The sequence below is a fragment of the Mauremys reevesii genome, linkage group 1, assembly GCF_016161935.1.
Source record: "Mauremys reevesii isolate NIE-2019 linkage group 1, ASM1616193v1, whole genome shotgun sequence".
Taxonomy (NCBI): domain Eukaryota; kingdom Metazoa; phylum Chordata; order Testudines; family Geoemydidae; genus Mauremys; species Mauremys reevesii.
The window spans coordinates 51,887,634-51,906,234 of NC_052623.1; the positions used below are offsets into that span (position 1 = coordinate 51,887,634).

The window sequence follows — 18,601 nt, forward strand, 5'->3', positions numbered from 1 at the left end:
GCGCCGCTGCAGCGGCCGGTAAGTGAGGGGCGCGAGCAACCCCCCCCGAGGAGCCGCTGGGGTCCCACGTGCGCCTGGTGCCGGTGCGCGGGGAGGGGGGCGTGGCCGGGCCCGCGGCAGCTGCCTGAACTGCCCCGCGCGGCCTGTGGTGAGCCGGCCCTGGCGGGCCGTGTCTACCCGGGGCCGTGCCGGGGCGGGGCCCTGCCTCTAGCCGCTCAGGCCGAGGTTTGTCTTTGCTTGCAGACACCATGGGCGCCTGCGGCCACGCGGAGTGCGGGGCGGGCCGCGCCCGCTGAAGGGGAGAAGCCGGGACCCGCTGTGCTGGCGTGAGCAGGTGAGCTGGAGCCGCTGCCGGGCCTCCCCTGTGGTGGGGAGACCGGCTGCTAGGTTGGGACCTGCCGCAAATACCGACCGTGTCTAGTGCGCCTCGTGGTGACGCTTCCCAGGCCAGGCTGGGGCTTGCTGAACGCGTGGGGACTGCCCTGGGTTACAGCACACATCCTGGGGCCAGTATAGACTCATTTCGGCTCATTACCAGCCCTGGCTCCAGGAGACTAATGCTATATAGGGTACTGCTGAAATGTGACTATTTACTTCTGCGTATTTTCAAATGCCGACTGCCTATTTCTTGCCAATAGCCATGTCACATTCAAGGTCTTGCTTTTACTGTTCAAACTGTGTCAGCTGAAACAGTGTTTAATCCTGGTGCTAGTAGTTTCTGTCATTAATGTGTAAAAGGCTCGGTTATGTTCTCATCAGTTTACAACATTAGGGGATTCTTCTCCCCTAGAATCTATCCCTTGTCTCTGGACATTGGGCTAGAAGTCAAGTCAGGGAACTTGTTCAACATAATCCCATCGAAATCAGTTTCTAAGGACTGGTCTGCACTTAAAATCTAGGCCAACCTAGCTCTGTTGCTCAAGGGTGTGAAAAATTCACATTCGCTGAGAGACAGTTAAGCTGACCTCAGCCAGAGTATAGACACCACTACGTTGACAGAAGAATTCTTCCATCAGTCTAACTCAGGGGTTCTCAAACTGGGGGTTGGGACCTCTCAGGGGGTTGTGAGGTTATTACATGGAGGGTTGCAAGCTGTCAGCCTCCACCCCAAACCCTGGTTTGCCTCCAGCATTTATAATAGTATTAAATATATAAAAAAGTGTTTTTAATGTACAAGGGGGGTCGCACTCAGAGACTTGCTGTGGGAAAGGGGTCACCAGTACTAAAGTCTGAGAACCCTGGTCCAACTTCTACCTCTCAAGGGGGTGGATTTACAACAGAATAACCGCTTCTGCTGCTGTAGCAAGTATCTGCGTTATAGCTGTGTTGCTTGCAGTGTAGACACAGCCTAACACACTCTCACTGGCTTTTGTAGATGAGGTAGAGTCTAGAATACCTTGACATAACAGTTTTGCCATAAAATGTATTTGATACCCCGCTAGCTAGAATTATGTCGAGATGCTCTTTGTTAACCTCATGGATTGGGGGTCCTAAAATATGGGGGTGCCTGCACTAAACCTTTTTCCAAAATCACCCACCTTTGTTCTCTTCAGCTGCAGTTGAGTACACTGGTATAGACTGGGCTGTTTTTACCACTGTGAACTAATCCTGCTTGGACCAGGTCTAGATGACATGGCAATAAAAGGCTCAATCCCTACCTGTCCTAGCAATCCCATAATTTCCCATGTTATAAGCAATTTTAGCAGTGTGGCTGGAGCTTCTGGGCATGCTTAGGGCTTGTCTACACTACCAAGTTTTGTTGACAAAATTTATGTTGACACCCAAAAGTTGACAAAACAAAAATCTCCAAGGGGTGTTCACACTTGCTCCCTCTGTCGACAGATCATGTCCACATTGGGGACCCCATCATCGATGTGCGTATGTATCCCACAGTTGAGTGTTGTGGGAAGAAAGAGCTGATTGCTGCTCATCTTTCGATTGTCTCCCACAGCCCCTTCAGCTGCTGAGAGCAACATCATGAGTAGCTCTGTGAGCTCTCAGTGCTGAGGAATGGCAAAGCAGCACAGCAGTCTGTCCCCCTCCCCTTGCAGCAGCAGTCTGCCTGCTGCTGTGTTCCTAGTGCAGGGCAGAACAGGAGTATTCCAATGATTTCAAAAGGAGCAGCACACAGATACTTCCCAGAGCTTTGAAAGGGGAGGGGCGCATGCCTGCAGGGCAGCAGAGATCAAAACACGGATCAGAGCAATCAGGGCAGACATTGCAAGGATACTGGCAGAAACAATCAGCAGTGTCTTGCACTGACTCTTTGTCCACAATAAAGGGAGGTGAAAAGACAAAAGTCTCTTGTAGGGGTGGAAGTTTTTTGTCGCCAAAGCTGGGCGTTTTTTTTGCGACAAAAGTCCCATTGTAGCGTGTGTGCTCTTGCTGTTTTGTTGCCAACAAAACTTGCCAGTGTAGACAAGCCCTTAGACCAGGCCTGCACAACTTGTAAAGCAGCAAGGGTCATATTACTCCAAAGAAAACAGCTGACGGCCAAAACCCACCAGCCCCACTGCCCCGCAGAAACAAACCCTCCTTCCTCAGCACCGCCACACCGAAACAGCGGTATTGAACCTTGGTAATATGTTATAGTGGACCCCTAAGGTAGTATAACTAAGGTAAAAGAAAATGTCTTTTTTGCTAGAAGTTGAATAAGATCTTCCCCCCCACTTGGTAATCAATTGCCCTGTTGAATGAATGAGGTGTGAATGAGGAAGGCGTGGAAGGCAGGCACCTCCAGACAGCTGCAACCCTTGGAGAAGGGATGGGAGCCAGACCAAGGACAATCAAACTTGTCAAGTGGCTCACCAGAGAAGAACAGACGTACTGTTGGGTGGGGGTGGGGTTAGAAGCAAGCACCTTTCTTTGGGAACACCCTCTTTGCAGCATTGGGACAACCCCCAGCCCAGAGAAAAAAAGGACCAATTTTTGAGAGACAAGATCAGTAGAACGGGTCAGCCACCGACTTGCTGCTTGCCTCCTCCCCCCAGTATAAAGCCCCCCCCACCACTTCCCGCCCATCAGCTCGTCATCCCCCCACTGCCCGCTCACCTCCTCAGGCCCCCTCCCCCACGGCCAGCTCACCTGCCCCCCACCACTGCCCACCCACTTGGTTCGTCATCTCCTCAGCCCCCCCGCCGCCACCTCACCTGCCTGTCCACCGCCAGTTTGCCTGCTTCCCCTGCCGCTGGCTCACCCTCACTCCCCAGCCTGCCCACCAGCCAGCCGTTGGCTTGCCCCACCCTGCCGCTTGCCTACTCACCCCCTGTGGGCTGCACATGAGCCCACGCGGGCCACATGTGCAGACCTGCCTTAGACTATTGCATGGTGTTGTGAACTACTTTATACTGCAGTTCATTACAGTTCCCTACCCCCCTGCCACCCCAAATCTGTGTGAATCTAGAAAATAGCTTGTAGGATCAAGGCCTGTGTTTGCTTTTTCCTAGAAGGAATCTTGATTGTGGCAGGCTAGTTGAACTGTAGTGTAGACAGGATAGGACAGGCCCTGTGTTATCCCTTATGCAATATCAACAATAACAGTCTCATTTGTTTTGCACTTAAAGTAGATTGTGGTTATGTTCCCGAAGTGACCATGTGTTAAAATATTGTTTGTTCAAATCATAATATGTTAGTTGATGAGTGATTTCTTGTGTGTTCCAAGCAAAGGGGGAAAAAATGAATTATCCAGTTTCCCTTTGCATAAAAACTGAATATATAACTAATAATACGGTCAGTATCGGGGGTAGCCGTGTTAGTCTGTATCCACAAAAACAACAAGGAGTCGGGTTGCATCTGAAGAAGTGAGGTTTTTTTTACCCACAAAAGCTTGTGCCCAAATATATCCGTTAGTCTTTAAGGTGCCACTGGACTCCTTGTTGTTAATATGGTCAGTATAAGTGTTAAATTTTTTCCACTGGGGCTTTAATTGTGGTTTTACTTTTCTTTCTGTACCTCTTTGACCCATACCTTCTGATTCAGATTACTTTAAAAGTAAAGTGGGGGAGGGGGCAGGAAGAATAACAAGATCATTTGCAGGAAATTTATTCTTGGTATTCTTTTCTCCTTGAAACAGTAGAGAGGAGAATATCACAGATATTCAATGAACTGGTCATTGGGATCTTTGATGCAGATTCTTGGCCTAAGTTTGTACTTTGCCTGCAAGGGACTCTTAATTTGTAGATCTGGGGCTGAAACATTCCAACTAAGGGCGCATCTACACTACAAAATTAAACTTGAGTTGACATAGGTTGGACATTAGGAAAAACTTTTTCACTAGTAGGGTGGTGAAGAACTGGAATGGGTTACCTAGGGAGGTAGTGGAATCTCCTTCCTTAGAGGTTTTTAAGGTCAGGCTTGACAAAGCCCTGGCTGGGATGATTTAGTTGGGTTTGGTCCTGCTTTGAGCAGGGGGTTGGACTAGATGACCTCCTGAGGTCCCTTCCAACCCTGAGATTCTATGATTCTATGATACAGCCACTGGTAATTAAAGCGATGGTTCATGTCCACACTTGTTCCTTCTGTTGGCAGTGCATGTCCTCACCAGGAGTGCTTCCTCTGATTGAAGTGGGGCATTGTGAGACACAGACAGCTGAAGCCAGGCAGCCCTGTGGCTGACAACCTCAGCTGTAGGCATGGGGCTCACAGCTGTGAGCTGCCCCCATGCAGACAGCTGAAACTGAGCCAGCACTGGGCTCAGTTTCACAGCAGGGAGCCTACCAGTGGTGAAACTTACATTTTTGTCGGTTTCACAGCTGCTCTTACATATTTGGGCTCTGGCTCCAGCTGTCAGCCTGAGGGGGGCTCACAAAAGGAGCCCCACCCCCCCACCCCAGGGCTGACATCCTGAGCTGTTAGACCCACGTGGGACTGACAGCTGGAGTGTGCTTCTCCCTCCTCCAGACTCCAGGACTGACAGCCTGAACCAAAATGTGAAATAATAGCAGCCATGAAACTAACAAGAATGTCAGTTTCACAGCTGGTAGGCTTCCTGCTGTGAAATTGAGCTGCAGCCAGGAGCCCTGCTGCTGCCTCCCAGTGTGGAATTGGCGGGGGAGGGAGAGAAGAGCCCAGATGGTGGCCAGGCTTGGGCTCTCCTCCCCCCAATCCATCACTGGGAGATGGCAGTGGGGCTTCAGATGGTCATTGCTGGAGCTCAGGGGGGAGAGCTCCCACTGCTGCTGCCACCTCCCAGTCAAGGGATTGCCGGGGGGCGGGGCGCTCCAACAGCTGATGTAAGTAATGCATTGTTTACACAGACATTGCATCACCTTAACTACATCGACTTAAGTGCTACTCCTCTTGTGGAGGTGGAGTTCTTTTGGTGTAATGGGTTACTTCGGTGGAAGCAGCATTTTAGTGTAGACACTGACATTATTAGGTTGACATAGACTGACCTAAGGCAGCTTAACTCTGTAGTATAGACTAAGCTTCAGTATCCTATATTGCGGAATAAACTCATCTTGCTTCTAAAACAAAGAAACTGGGGTAATAGTTTTAAAATGCAAACAGTATATGTGTTAAATTTTTATTTCAGTTTACAATGCTTGTGTTACTATTTGCAGATATATTTGATATATATTGAGATGTAAACTATGACTTATGAATTACTGGGTTTTTTTAAAAAAAAACAAGTCTTTAAAGTGTGTTCCTCTCCTTACTGGTGTGTTTTGTTTTTTCTTAAATGCAGGGGTCTGCTTATATCAGTGTAGGAAGAGCCAGGTATAGCTCTAGTACCATGTTTGGCAAGTGGTCTGTGCCCGTGCTGAGCAGGAAAGAAAAGAGAACGGGATTACAAATGAGGCCTCGTGAGTCTGAAAATACATCATGTAGGTGCCCTCTAGTTCTGTCTTTGTGAACTTGAGGTGATGGTGAGACTAGGACAACATTAAGTGTAACAATTTCCAAGTATTCTTTTCCACCGTGCATCATGTCAGCGGCAGCCAATCTTTATCCAGTACGCCAACCTCTCACATGGCATTGCCAATATCTTATGAGGAGGCCACTCCAACATCATTGCACAGATTGAAATGCATGAGCATCTCAGCTGATGTTACACTTTTATTTTGTTTTGCAAGCGTTGAAGAGAAAAACAATTGCAGAGGCCACTCAGTTCTGCCCTATCCTAAAAGGATGTTTGTAGTTAAAATATACTTTACCCACTCTTAAATGTGCAATAAATAACATGGATACACACGTTTTAGTGTATCATTGTTGTAGATGGGTTGTTGTGATTTGCTTGATTGTATGTTACAAAATAGAATTTCAGTGTTGTTTTTTTTAAAGGAGGGGGGTGATAGTACTGGGTGAGAAGGTGAGGTACACAGGAAACTTTTGAACCTGAAGTTGCTTTTTGAGAAAAGTGGAACACTGATTATATAAGGACTTCCACTGAGGTAGACTTCAACATTTATTAAGCTAAGGATAAATATTGATGAAAACCAAGAGGTAATACATATTTTTGAATTATTAATCAGAAATATCTAGATGTCTGTCAGTCTGGTCAAGAATTTCATAAGAATTACAAGATTTGGAGGGTTTTTTAAGATGTTCTAGAAAGATGATAATGCTATCCGTTGGGGAGTGTGACTAAATAATTATACGTCTCTGAGCCAGTCAGGAAGCTTTTATTGGTGTACATGCTCTGCTTAACACTTTTCCAGGCTTTGATATTGATCTTGGGAGGTAAACAGTTGAAAATTACTGACATGACTTTTTTTCCCCCTGTAATAATGATAAATCTGTGAAAGCATGTACCTTGGTGTAATACTATGCCATTGGAGTTGGAGAGCTTGGCTTGCTTTGTAGTCCAGCAGAGCTGCTCTCTTGTTGATTCATTAAGATATTACCTTGAGTGAGTCCAGCAATGTGTTATTTCTTATACTTTTCTGATCATAGTTTATTTTTGATCCCAACGTTCTCCAACATGCATATGCTTTAATTTCATATAACTGATGATGGTGGTCTTCAGAACTGCTGTTGTGGAGTTGAAAGAGAATAAATGCTTTTATGGCCTGTAGTTGTATTTTTTTTTAAGTGGTGGTCCTGATAGCTCTCACCTCACAAACTAAACGATTTTGGGCTGGATTGGTATTTGAATGAAACTCCAAAGAACCCTTAGGTGCTGCAGGAAGTGGAGTTGGTGATTTAGTAGGTAGCACCTTTTCCTCTAAGTCAGAAATAAATGAGTGCCCCAGCATGGTAGCTGTAGGGGGCATTGTGCTGCTGGAAAGTGGTGTTTCAGATGTGACATTAAAAAAGAAAAATAGCCCTGGAATGAGAGAGGGTGTTAACCTCATTGACCTGGACAAAATCCAAAGTAGGTAGTTACATTACACCTACCTGAAGTTTTAGGGAAAGTTTAAAGGGATATGATATTTTGTTCACATTTGGTTTAGTCCTGCACCTACTGAACTCAGGGAATTTTCAGTTAACTTTTGTGGGTGCAGTACTGGGACCTTGTTGTCTAAATTGCTGTGTTCTGCTACCTTTCATCATAGATACGGATGAATTTCACTGCTGGATGAAGTGATTTCTGCATAAATGTGTCAGCGTAAGGGGTAGATTATGCTTTCTGATGTGTGTATGTGGCTTATACTGAACTCTGCCCATAGAAACATACATTTTAATTACTTCTGTGGGAGATTGCCTACATGTATGAAAAAGGCAAAATTTGACTCTAAGGGCTTGGCTACACTCGAAACTCCAAAGCGCTGCTGCACGAGCGCTCCCACGGCAGCACTTTGAAGTGCAAGTGTGGTCGTGGTGCCAGCGCTGGGAGAGAGCTCTCCCAGCGCTGCAGGTACTCCACCTCCCCGAGGGGATTAGCTTACAGCGCTGGGAGCCGCGCTCCCAGCACTCGGGCACTCTTTACACTGGTGCTTTACAGCGCTGTAACTTGGTTTTTTCACACCCCTGAGTGAGAAAGTTGCGGCGCTGTAAAGCGCCAGTGTAGCCAAGGCCTAAGGTTTTGTGAAGTTCTTTGGGATGAAAGATGCTATATCAATAGTAAAATATTACTCCCTGTTGTAAGATGTGAGAGAGTATTGTTGTAGCATTGTTGAATTACTAGTGTAAACGTGTAATTTTGAATTGTCGGAAAAATCCAGATTTTGGCAACATTCAGAGTTGCTTTCTGCAGTTATGAGGCAAACAGTCACATTTGGAGGAGCAACTTCTTGTAGTTTATTATGGACCCAAATTAAATTGAGCATTTGGAAAGCCTGTAGCAGATATTTGATGCTCCTTGCTTGATGAGCAACAGCAGTGTGAATTCTTTACATCTGCTAATTCTGATGTCAGTCTGCACCTTTAGAAAATAGTCCTTCTTTCCCATTTAGGACCTGATCCTGCAAATTGCTCTCCACAGGCAGACCCTTATGTTTGGGCAGAGCACTGCACTTTTGAAATAAGTAGGGCACTGCATGGGTCTCAGGGTTAGCCACGTGGAGACGCTTGCAGGAGCACGGCATAAAATTATTCATCTATTTTGCAATGAATATGAACATCACATTTAGGTGCTGTTTTATTTTCCAGTTTCAGTTATAAACGCACAACAGTTCCTCTTAATCAGGAAAAGCACCATGATTTCTCAAAGAAAATATAAAATATGCTTTAATCTTAATTCAGATTTTAAATTCAAATTAATACAATTTTCATTTAACTGTTTGTATTCGCTTCTTATTTTTCAGAGTTCTTTGAAAAATCCTTAGTGGTCTTGACAATGTTACAAGTGACATAAATTAGCCAATGGCACAGCATGATGGATTCCCAGAAGACTGGAAATGGTTTGCAAGTGATTGGACAAGGGACTGGTATAGGGATATCTGCACTCCACATGGTGGGGTATTCGGGAAAAGTCAGTTGAAACTTATTTTTCATGTGTGCAAAGTTCATTTTTCTCTATTTTTGAGAGATTTTAAATTTGGTCTTTTACAAATTAATTTACAAAATTATTTTTTCCACGGAAATCTTATAGCAATGGCGAAAGATTGTTCTGTTTTAAATACACTTATCTCTTTGAATTTGTTTACTGGCATTATTTTCAAAAGCATTTGATCTGTGATTTGTCTTTGAGAGTTCAGAGTTTATATTCACTGGCAGTGAATAACTTTTTGTTCAGTGCAAATAAAATGAGCACCATTTCAATACTTAAGCTTTTTACACAAAATACCTTATAAAAACTCTTACTTAAAATGATAGGAGACAAATTAATTTTGAACGCTCCATCTCCTCTGTATATTTTATTTGCTATGATCAAATCCTAAACTGTCAAGTTTAACTTTTAAATACATAGCTTCTTGGTTATAGAAAAAAAATATTGTTTTTCAGTGCTGTCATTTATACCTTACTCTTTAAGAACAGCATATTATTGTATGCACTTTATTTTTTAGGACTGTAATTCTGCTGAAGTAACGTCAGATGAGTGCTGCCCAGCCTGCAAAGAGAAGGGCCAGATACAAGCTTTACGGACTTACCGCATTAGTTTTCAAGAGTCTATTTTCCTTTGTGAAAATCCACAGGTATTATATCATTTTTTTCTATGTTGTTGGATTGTATATAGACGTTTATCTTTTAGCAACCCCATCCTCTAAATCTGAGCACTCGCTATCTTTCAAATGATGCCCACAGCCCAATACAGCTCAGAATCGGGTCCCTATGAGTTTATATGCTAGACAATTATCCACATGTGATTAGACAGATATACTATATACTTTATATACTAACTAGTCACAAGTTCTTGAAACTACAGGAATTGCATGAAAAGAGCAAAGGGTACTTTGTGAGACAAGGCATCCTGTTTAGTACTAAAGATGTATGTATGAAACAAATTACAAGGCTGTTGTTTTTTGTTCCACATTTCCAGTATTCCAACACACAGGAGGGAAGATGGGAGGCTTGTATCTGCAGAGGGTGGATTGCAAATAATTTGGAAACAACTGTAGATGTCCATTCTTCCAAGTATTTTTGTTTCTTTTAAGTTTAGCTGAATTCTTGTTTTTAATAGCTGGGTATGGTTGGAGTTGTGGGGGCGGGAGTTGTTTTTTGTTTGTTCACAAGCTACAGTGGTCTTGTGAGAATTGTTACCCATAAGTTAATTGAACGTACCCTCAAATATAATTTCACATTAAAATTGTAAATTCTGGTTTTCTTTTTAAATACCCATAAGATGGGACTGGAAGAGCAAAGGGCTTGAGAGTCAATTTTCAGCTTCTGAAGGTCTGCAGGAATAGAGTTCTTCTCCTTACGAATTAGCTGGGATATAGGAGATGGGATCCTTTCCTGGGAATATTATGAGGTCTCTGGGGAAGAGGGTGAAATGAAGAGAACTAGGGATATAGAGAGTCTTATATTGGTTATTGCCATTAATCAAGGTACCTTCTGTTAGTACGCAATGACTTTATAAGAGCGCTATCAGACAAAATGCACTTCTAGTCCTTAATGCATATGTTGAATTTTTGTATGATTTTTAATAACATGTCAATAAACAAATGTTCTGTGTTCTATTTGAACTGCACTGTTTGTATTAACTTCCAAATTTTTCACCCAGAAATGCTTTATAGACTTCACTGTAATCTTCTTTCTTCCCTTCAGTGCATCTACCCTCTGGGCTATAAACCATTAAACAGCATAATAATTCCTGCTGATTCAGAAAATCATCAAACTCAGGGTACTCAGAGAAAAAGGAAGATTTTTGAAATCAGTCCTACAGCTTCCCCCACTAAATCATGTTCAAAACAAGCTAGGACAAACAACAATTTGATAGATGCCGAGCACACTTTAAATACTGATCTTGTTCTCAAGTGTAATGGATATAATTTATGTGTGACCCAGCCATGCCTACCTGATTTATCACCGGATGATCAGCAGAAACATAATCGGACGACTGAGTCTCTGGAGCATAATGTGGACTTGGCAACTGCTATTACTGTTGGTGGTGCACAAGAAAGTCCTGACTCTAATTCCAAAACAGAACTTTTCCCAAATTCTGAACTTTGTTCAATAAAATCTGAAATCTTGCATGCAGAAAGTAAATCTTCATTGTTCCTGGGGCATTTGTGTCTTCAGTGGAGGAACATATATGCTCTATGTTGGTTAGACTGTATTCTGTCAGCACTGGTACACTTAAAAACTTTAAGGATTGCTGTGACTGAAGCTTGCACTGAAGAATCTGTAATCCAGAGGCTGTTTACAAAATATAACCAAGCGACTGCACTCTTGAATACCTGCCAAACAAATAAGCTAAAAGGTGAGTAACTTTGTATTTCAAAATAGTTTGAATGTACAGGAATATTGATACACTATTAAATTCCTCTGCATACTTGTATGCAAAAGTTTTCATTCCCTTCTATTTCAAGATTGCCACAGGTGAGCTGCAATTTGTTATAGAATTCAAGATAAAGATGTAATTTTCTTGGTCCTCAGTAACTAGTGAAACTATGCAATGGCATCTCTGCACGTTATGTAAGGGTGAATATGCACCCTCTTTAAAAGCAGATATTTGAGGCCTGGTCTGCACCTCCAAGTTAGGTCATCTTAGCTACATCGCTCAGGGCTATGAATAATTTCATGCCCTGTGTGATTTAGTTAGGTCAATCTCTCTCTCTCTCTCACTCACACTCAGTGTCAATGCAGCTATGTTGATGGAGGAATTCTTCCATCAACCTTGCTGTGACGCTGTATGAAATCTGGGGGGGACTTATGAATACCAATATTGAAAAATTGCAATGAGTTATGCCAGACATACCATGTAAAATATCATCTGAAAAAAGTTATAATTTGCCATATATGATGATCTTGTTAATATGTTTGTATCACCTTTATATTATGAATTATAGATATGTATGTATTTTAAACTTGTGTGCTATGCTTATGGGTGACACCCCCAGACAGTTTGGCATCAGCATTGCCTAGCCTGCTTGATGGCCCATTAGGGGCCATCAGCTATACAATTGACTCATTGAGAGAAGGCAAGGGATACACCTCATGACTTAGCAAGGCATGCATGGGCATTCCTATGGACAGAAAAGGTTTCCAAGCCATGTGTTGGGCAGGAAACACAAGCTGCATGGCAGAAGACTATCAAAGGCAGCTGCACCTTCTCCATTTTGTCTTCAGTCCTACTTCTTATCTCTGGAGGAACTTTGCTGCAAACTGAAGCTTTGAACAAAGGACTGAATGACCTGTCCAACCTGTGGATGTATTCCAGAGGGACTGTCAAGCCAGCAAACTCACCAATACTGCTAGGAACCTGATATAAGGACTTTGAAGTCTTTGTATGTATGTGACTGCTTTACCATTTAACATCTCTTGTCTTTTTTCTTTATAATAAACCTTTAGTTTTAGGCACTAAAGGATTGGCTGGCAGTGTGTTATTTTGGGTAAGGTCCAAACATATACTGGCCTGGTAAAGCAGCTGACACTTTGGGGTCAGAAGAACATTGTTGTATATGTGAGCAGAGTTTAAAATAACTTCTCACTGTACTGGACCTAGGTGCTGATTGGGAGCCAGAGAACTGGACTGCAATAAGAGGGCTATGTGATTTCTTTTCTTGCTTCTTGATAACCAGTGTGGGGGATCAGAAGCACAGTTTGACTGGTTGGGGAGTTTAACTTCAGTGTTACCCACCAGTCTTAGGAGTATCCACTCTCCCTTTTTCAGCCTGCCCTGACCTTGGCATTTCTAGTGAGGGGTGCCCCAGGCATCATTAGGTCATGTTGGCTTAGTCTGGCCAGGATCCACAGAACCAGATCATTTGTGTTTTGGATCAGAACCCCACACTATTCCGAAATTGGAATTTAAAACTCAATGTTAAAGGTTAAAATTAGTCACAATGAGTGATCCACAATCAAAACTGCAAGCCGTGAGAGAGCTGGCATATTCAGCATGAGAGAAATGGTAGAACTTCAGGGGCAAGAGAAGCAAGCTTTGGCCCAGCTGGAAAAAGAAGCTGAGGATAGAGCCAGGCAAGCTGGAGAGAGAGAGAGAGAGAGAGACTCTCACGGGAGGCAAATGGAGCTGCTCAAGCTGAGACTGAAGTTGCTACACTTAAACTCCAGACTGAAGTGCTAAAAGAACAGCAGAAACTGTATCATTCTGAAAGCCCAGTTTCTAATGATGTGGTAACTGTTTAATTAGGGTAATGTCATAACTTAGTCCCAGGGAAAGTATGAAGGTAAATCCACTGTATCATCTGTAACTAACAGATTTCTGAAGAGCGGGTATATGATTCTAAGCAGTTGTATTTAACTAGGTATGCTATAACAAGGAAGAGAGTCTCTCTAGCCTTGGGGAGTGTGGAAAATAGCTGTTTGTCCAGTCGGAAAAGCAGTTTATATGGTGAAGAAATTTCTGAATATCTGTCTAATATCTCAGAAGTGAGTTTGGGATTAGAGGAAGTGCAGAAAGAATCTCAGGAAAACATTTCTTTAGAGCAGATTAATGTTGATGGCCAGTTTGAAACCCTGACTGAGGGGAAGGTAAGGGTAGATTTTTGGTGGTTGATGATTGCTGGCAAGTGAAGTTTGTAGAAGTAAGCCTGAACCAAGTAGAAGTGTTTTGCTTAAAGTAGCTCAGTATGATGAGCCACTGCTTGTGGAAAACAGCAGTTTATCTGTTAAGGGAGAAACTGTCTCCAATTGTCTGTCCATTGGGAGTGGCAACCAGCCTGTTAAGGAAGTGCCCCACTCTCCCAGTATTTGTCTGCAAACAGCCATAGGTGCTGGGATAAGGGAGAGAGGCAAGGAAAGTTTAGATGAGCATAGGCAGCCTTGTGAGCTGATGGCTTTGTCTAATCATCAGTTTGGGAAGGCAAGGTTAGTGAAACATGAGTATCCCTATGCCTTACCTGTTCTCAGTATGGAGAATAGTGACATTGCAAATAGCAGTGTGCCTAATGAAGGAGAATGTACACCAGTCCTTCATTTGTGGAGCAGATAGAAAGTGCCTCTCATCCTCAGCCACCATAGGCTATTTCAGTTGTCCCAGAGGTGGTTCTAGACTTAACTGAAACCCAGAAAGGAAGTATTCCTAAGCTTGTGTGTGGTAACCTGCATATTGCTGGTGAGGAAAGCGGCAGAGGGAAAGAGTGTGTCTCCAACCCTTTAACCATGGAGTTTAGCAACTTGCCTGAAAGGAGGTTATGTGAAAATCCTCTAATGTGCCAGAGTTGATTCTGGGTGTAAGCAAAACTCAGAAGGAGTTTGTGGCTCCACAGAGCAATGCTTTTGTAGAGCAGATAAAAGATGGATTGTTGCTGAGGGCTTGTCTACACTGGCAATTGACAGCGCTGCAACTTTCTGGCTCAGATGTGAAAAAACACCTCCCTGAGCGCAGTGTAAACTGCCCCAGTGCTGGGAGCCGTGCCCCTTGTTGAGGTAGGATTTTTTTTAAGAGCGCTGGGAGCACTGTGCTGCAACCACACAAGGCACACTAAAGCGCTGCGTTGTCAGTATAGACTAGCCTTTAGAAAGATTACTGAAGAGAGAAATCTTTGCAAGCAGTTTGCTGTAACTGATGGGTGTGGAAGTGAGTTGATTGATAACTCAAGGTGAATCACAGTATAGAGAAAGCAACAGTTTGTTTAGGAGACTTGTTTCAGTTCCTAACTGCTAGAGTCTTTCTGAGGGGTAGAAATCCACTGGCCTTACTTTAGAAAGATCCAGTGTGGATAGCCTAGAGAAGGTTTCGGATGGGGAAAAAATTGTTAAAAAAATGGCTGAGCTTGGCCAGCATGTTCTCCATGCTGATTCTTTGAGTTAAGCAGTCTGTAACTCAGGGTCTGCGGAAAGATTGGTTACTGGTTTTTCAGAGCAGAACAGACTTATGGCTGAACCCAAAAGGATGCAGGGGACCGCAGGCAAACTCTCACCCTTAGACACTTGGGATTTGTTTGGTATCTCTTTAAAACAGAGTCCAGTCTCTAAGCTGGTGGTGGATCCACAAGCAAGCATACAGGAGAGTGTCTGTGTAGATGTTCATAGCACAGAGAGGCTGCAGTTGGTGAACACACCTGCTTACAGGAATCCTTTGCTGTAGAGAAAGGCAGGACCCAGTCCTGCTGACAGGAAGAATGAGTGTCCAGTCTTGAAATTGGTAGTAGATGAGAATTTGTATCAACCCAGACACTAACTTTCAATCTACCTGGCTGACAAGGGAGGGGGAAGATTGGCCCGATAGCTGTTAACACAGAGAACACACCTGGCCAGCCAAGGGATTCAGTGAAAAAAGAGGCATGGTATGACCAGGAAACTTGTAAACATTCACTTACAACAAATTTGGTGTTAATGTTGAGCCTTCTGATGAATTTGATTTTGATGTCAACCCTGATTTAAAAAAAAAAAAAGTACAATGTTTATGTGAAAAGCCTGTAAACGTATTGGAAATTAAACCTGAAAACGCACTGTATGCTAAAAAGCCTTATAATAGTAAAATGGTATGACTGATACATGTAAGCATTTTTTAAACTGGCACAGCAGATAAACCTTAACAAATATCCCCCATCCTCCCTGTGCCTCCCGCCCGCTGCGATCAGCTATTTCACGGCATATAGGCGGCTCGGGGTTTGGGGGGGTGGGGAGAGGAAATGAGGACATGGTGCACTTGGTGGAGGGGGCAGAATGGGGTGGGAAGTGGTGGGGTAGGGTCTGGGCCCTAGGGCAGAGCCATGGGTTGAGTACCCCCCAGCACACTGGAAAGTCGGCGCCTGTGGTCACTGGAGTACGTGTCTACGGTAGCATAGCTGCTACTGTAGCACTTGTAGTGTAGACATACCCTCGGGGCAGGTCTATGCTACGGGGCTAAATTGACCTAAGTTATGCAATGCCAGCTACGTGAATAATGTAGCTGGAGTTGACATACCTTAGGTCGACTATTGCAGTGTTTGCACCACTCTGGGTCGATGGGAGAGGGATTGGCGTTTGATTTAGTGGGTCTTCACTAGACCTGCTAAATCGACCCCTGGTGGATCGATCGCCACGCCTCGATCGCCTGATAAGTGGAGACAAGCCCTTAGTGTTAAGATTTCACTTGTGGATTACTTCATCGTAGTAAGAACAGAAAGTGAACTGTGCATCGTTGATGTAAATCTGAGTCTTGTTTTTTCCTGGTTAGCATATTGAGATCAGTACTAGCTCTTCACCTCCAAAAAGTTGGATTCTAACATAGCTTATATCGCCCATCATGCCAATACTAGTAGTATGGCCTTAAGCATTTTGTGAGTTCTTGATTCAGTTAATAAGTTGTAAATTAGCAGGGACTTTCTTTCCTATCCCTGGTGAGCAAAAGTCATCAGCTAGTGGGAAACAATCAAGGGCAGTCTGCACCAAAGAAAGAGATGTTCCTGCAGGGAGCTAATGCAGATCTGTAACTGGCCAAAATCTGCTTTTTGGTAGATGGTCCTGAGAAAGATTGTAATTTCCGATTATTTCTAATCAGGCCAGAAATAACTTAGAGCCTGTCAACCCTTTCACGGACCCTGTGTTTAAAATGGACAACAGTTATTGACACACAGTCTGTCAGAAAGACAGCCCAGGAAAAACTTAGTAGTTTTGAGAGAAATTGCTTGAAAGAATGAAATAACATTAATGATGATTTTGTATTAACACTTGTTGTTTCTCTTAGATGAAAAATCATACACTAATTGCACTGAAATCACCAGGATTACATTGATTGCTTATTGGTTTCTGGGTGAACATCTTAAGTATTGGTTGGTGTTAACCTGTAAAGGCTGATAACATGAGACCCGTGTACTTGAGATACTCTCTACATGTGTGATATACTACTGCATTTGCAGGGAAGTATTAGGGTACATCTACACTACCCGCCAGATGGGCTGGTAGCGATCGATCTATCGGGGATTGATTTATCGCATGTACTGTAGACGCGATAAATCAGTCCCCGATCGCTCTCCCATCGACTGCTGAACTCCAGCTTGGCGAGAGGCAGAAGCAAAGTCGACAGGGGAACCGCAGCGCGCCGCAAGGACACAAAGTGTGTAAGTAATTTTAATTCGATCTAAGATACGTTGACTTCAGCTATGCTATTCTCGTAGCTGAAGTTGCGTATCTTAGATCGATTACCCCTGCCCCCAGTGTAGACCAGGCCTTAGAGTAGGAGCCCCTTTGGTTTAAAAGAAGGAATGTCCAGCAAACATCTTCTCCTCCTCTTCCCCCCAGAAGGGGTCCTTGTCTCTGAATTTACTGTCTCCCCTGCTCCCATGTCTGCAATAACTTGAACCTCTTGGTTTCTGGGAAACACTGCAAAACCCATCAATTTACTTTGGCTTTGGTGGAGAAGGGAAGCTATGTCTATTACTTTTTATTGATTATGTTTTTAAAGATCTGTCGGAAGTGCCTAGAGCATGGGGGAGGAATTTAGCTATATTTCAGTTTAGCTATATATTTATGTATATGAAGATTTTAATAAAGAAATAGTTTCTAAGACTGTTTTGAAGTCCTCACTTTAATTATGGAGGCTCTGGTCTTGACTCCAAAGTTTAGGTTGAGTTCTGCTTTGCACTTAAAGCAGCATTTGTTCTCTAACAAATATAGCATGCCCTTTTCAAATTTGCAGCACTTGGAGTACAGAATTAATTTCATGAGAACCTACAAGAAAATCTGTTTTGAGTTTTAAAAAAAAAAAAAAAATTTGAAAACTGTGTTCTTCAAGAAATCTACCACTTAATCAGAGGCCAGGAGCATTAAAATGTCTTCATTGTTTTATGGTAAGCTGAGCATCTCCCACTGATGTAGCGCTGTCCACACCGGCGCTTCTGCTGGTATAACTTGTGTTGCTGAGAGGGGTGTTGGGTTTTTATCACACCCTGAGTGATGTAAATTATACTGACAAAAGTGCTAGTGTAGACATAGCCTTAATCTTAACATTGTTTTTTGCTTGATTGTTTATTTAGATTACACATGAATTTATAGCATGTGCAAATATGTAGACAGGATTCATTTAAAATATTCCATTGAGTAGATCATAGTAGCAATTTGGTTCCTTTAAGTAGTTAGATAGATTTTACATATTCTGATATAAATTTTGCAAATCACCTAAGTGAAAGAACTGTTAAGTGTCCTCCAAATGTTGTGGGTAAACAAATGTTAATAGAAAATGCCTTGGTTTGCAGAGAATTGATTTGTGTATGTTGTATACAATATGAATTAGATTATTTTTTTTGCTGAATTTTTTTCTTTAGATGTTCTTCCAAAAGCTGAGTCACATCTGAATGAAATCAGAAATACGATATTTGCTCAACTTCAACCCCAGCTTAAGTGTGAATTGGGTAAGTAATTACTAAGGGATTTAGTCTTTATTTTCCAGTTCTATAAATGCAAAGATTGCTGTTGTCAATACTTAAAATGCATTCCATGAGAGAGTCAATACAACCAACTTGCTGATGTAGTTAATTGTTGGTATCTTTCACACTCCATCACTTAGTGAGCAGCTGTTTGATATCTTGTCTCTGTTCCCTTCTTTCCTATAGTGCCTATACCTACAGGCCCACAGGAATCATTCTGCTAAGTGCATGCAGAGATGAAAAACACTTGTGGTTGTGCAAAGGGCAGCAGAAATTTAATTTGCAAAAGGCAAAGCCTGTTTCTT

General features: G+C 43.1%; 1 protein-coding gene and 1 long non-coding RNA gene across 6 annotated transcripts in view; one reads left to right on the forward strand and one right to left on the reverse strand.

The window, feature by feature from the left end:
- The window catches only part of USPL1 (ubiquitin specific peptidase like 1), a 26,454-nt gene continuing 7,853 nt past the window's right edge, over window positions 1-18,601 (forward strand). Inside the window, exons 1-6 of one of the 5 annotated variants that reach the window (XM_039537901.1) lie at window positions 1-18; window positions 244-334; window positions 8,688-8,854; window positions 9,390-9,518; window positions 10,591-11,245; window positions 18,195-18,281. In XM_039537901.1, coding sequence (XP_039393835.1) covers window positions 8,756-8,854; window positions 9,390-9,518; window positions 10,591-11,245; window positions 18,195-18,281 — 970 coding nt within the window. In that variant the 5' untranslated portion in view covers window positions 1-18; window positions 244-334; window positions 8,688-8,755. Of the gene's footprint in view, window positions 19-123; window positions 335-5,686; window positions 5,826-8,687; window positions 8,855-9,389; window positions 9,519-10,590; window positions 11,246-18,194; window positions 18,282-18,601 lie in introns of those variants that run through there. The other 4 variants (XM_039537887.1, XM_039537917.1, XM_039537910.1 and 1 more) reach the window with 4 other exon arrangements.
- LOC120404898 overlaps window positions 15,266-18,601 on the reverse strand; it is a 20,472-nt gene continuing 17,136 nt past the window's right edge. Inside the window, exon 3 of the long non-coding RNA XR_005598242.1 lies at window positions 15,266-15,321. This is a non-coding gene — a long non-coding RNA (uncharacterized LOC120404898). The remainder of the gene's footprint in view (window positions 15,322-18,601) is intronic.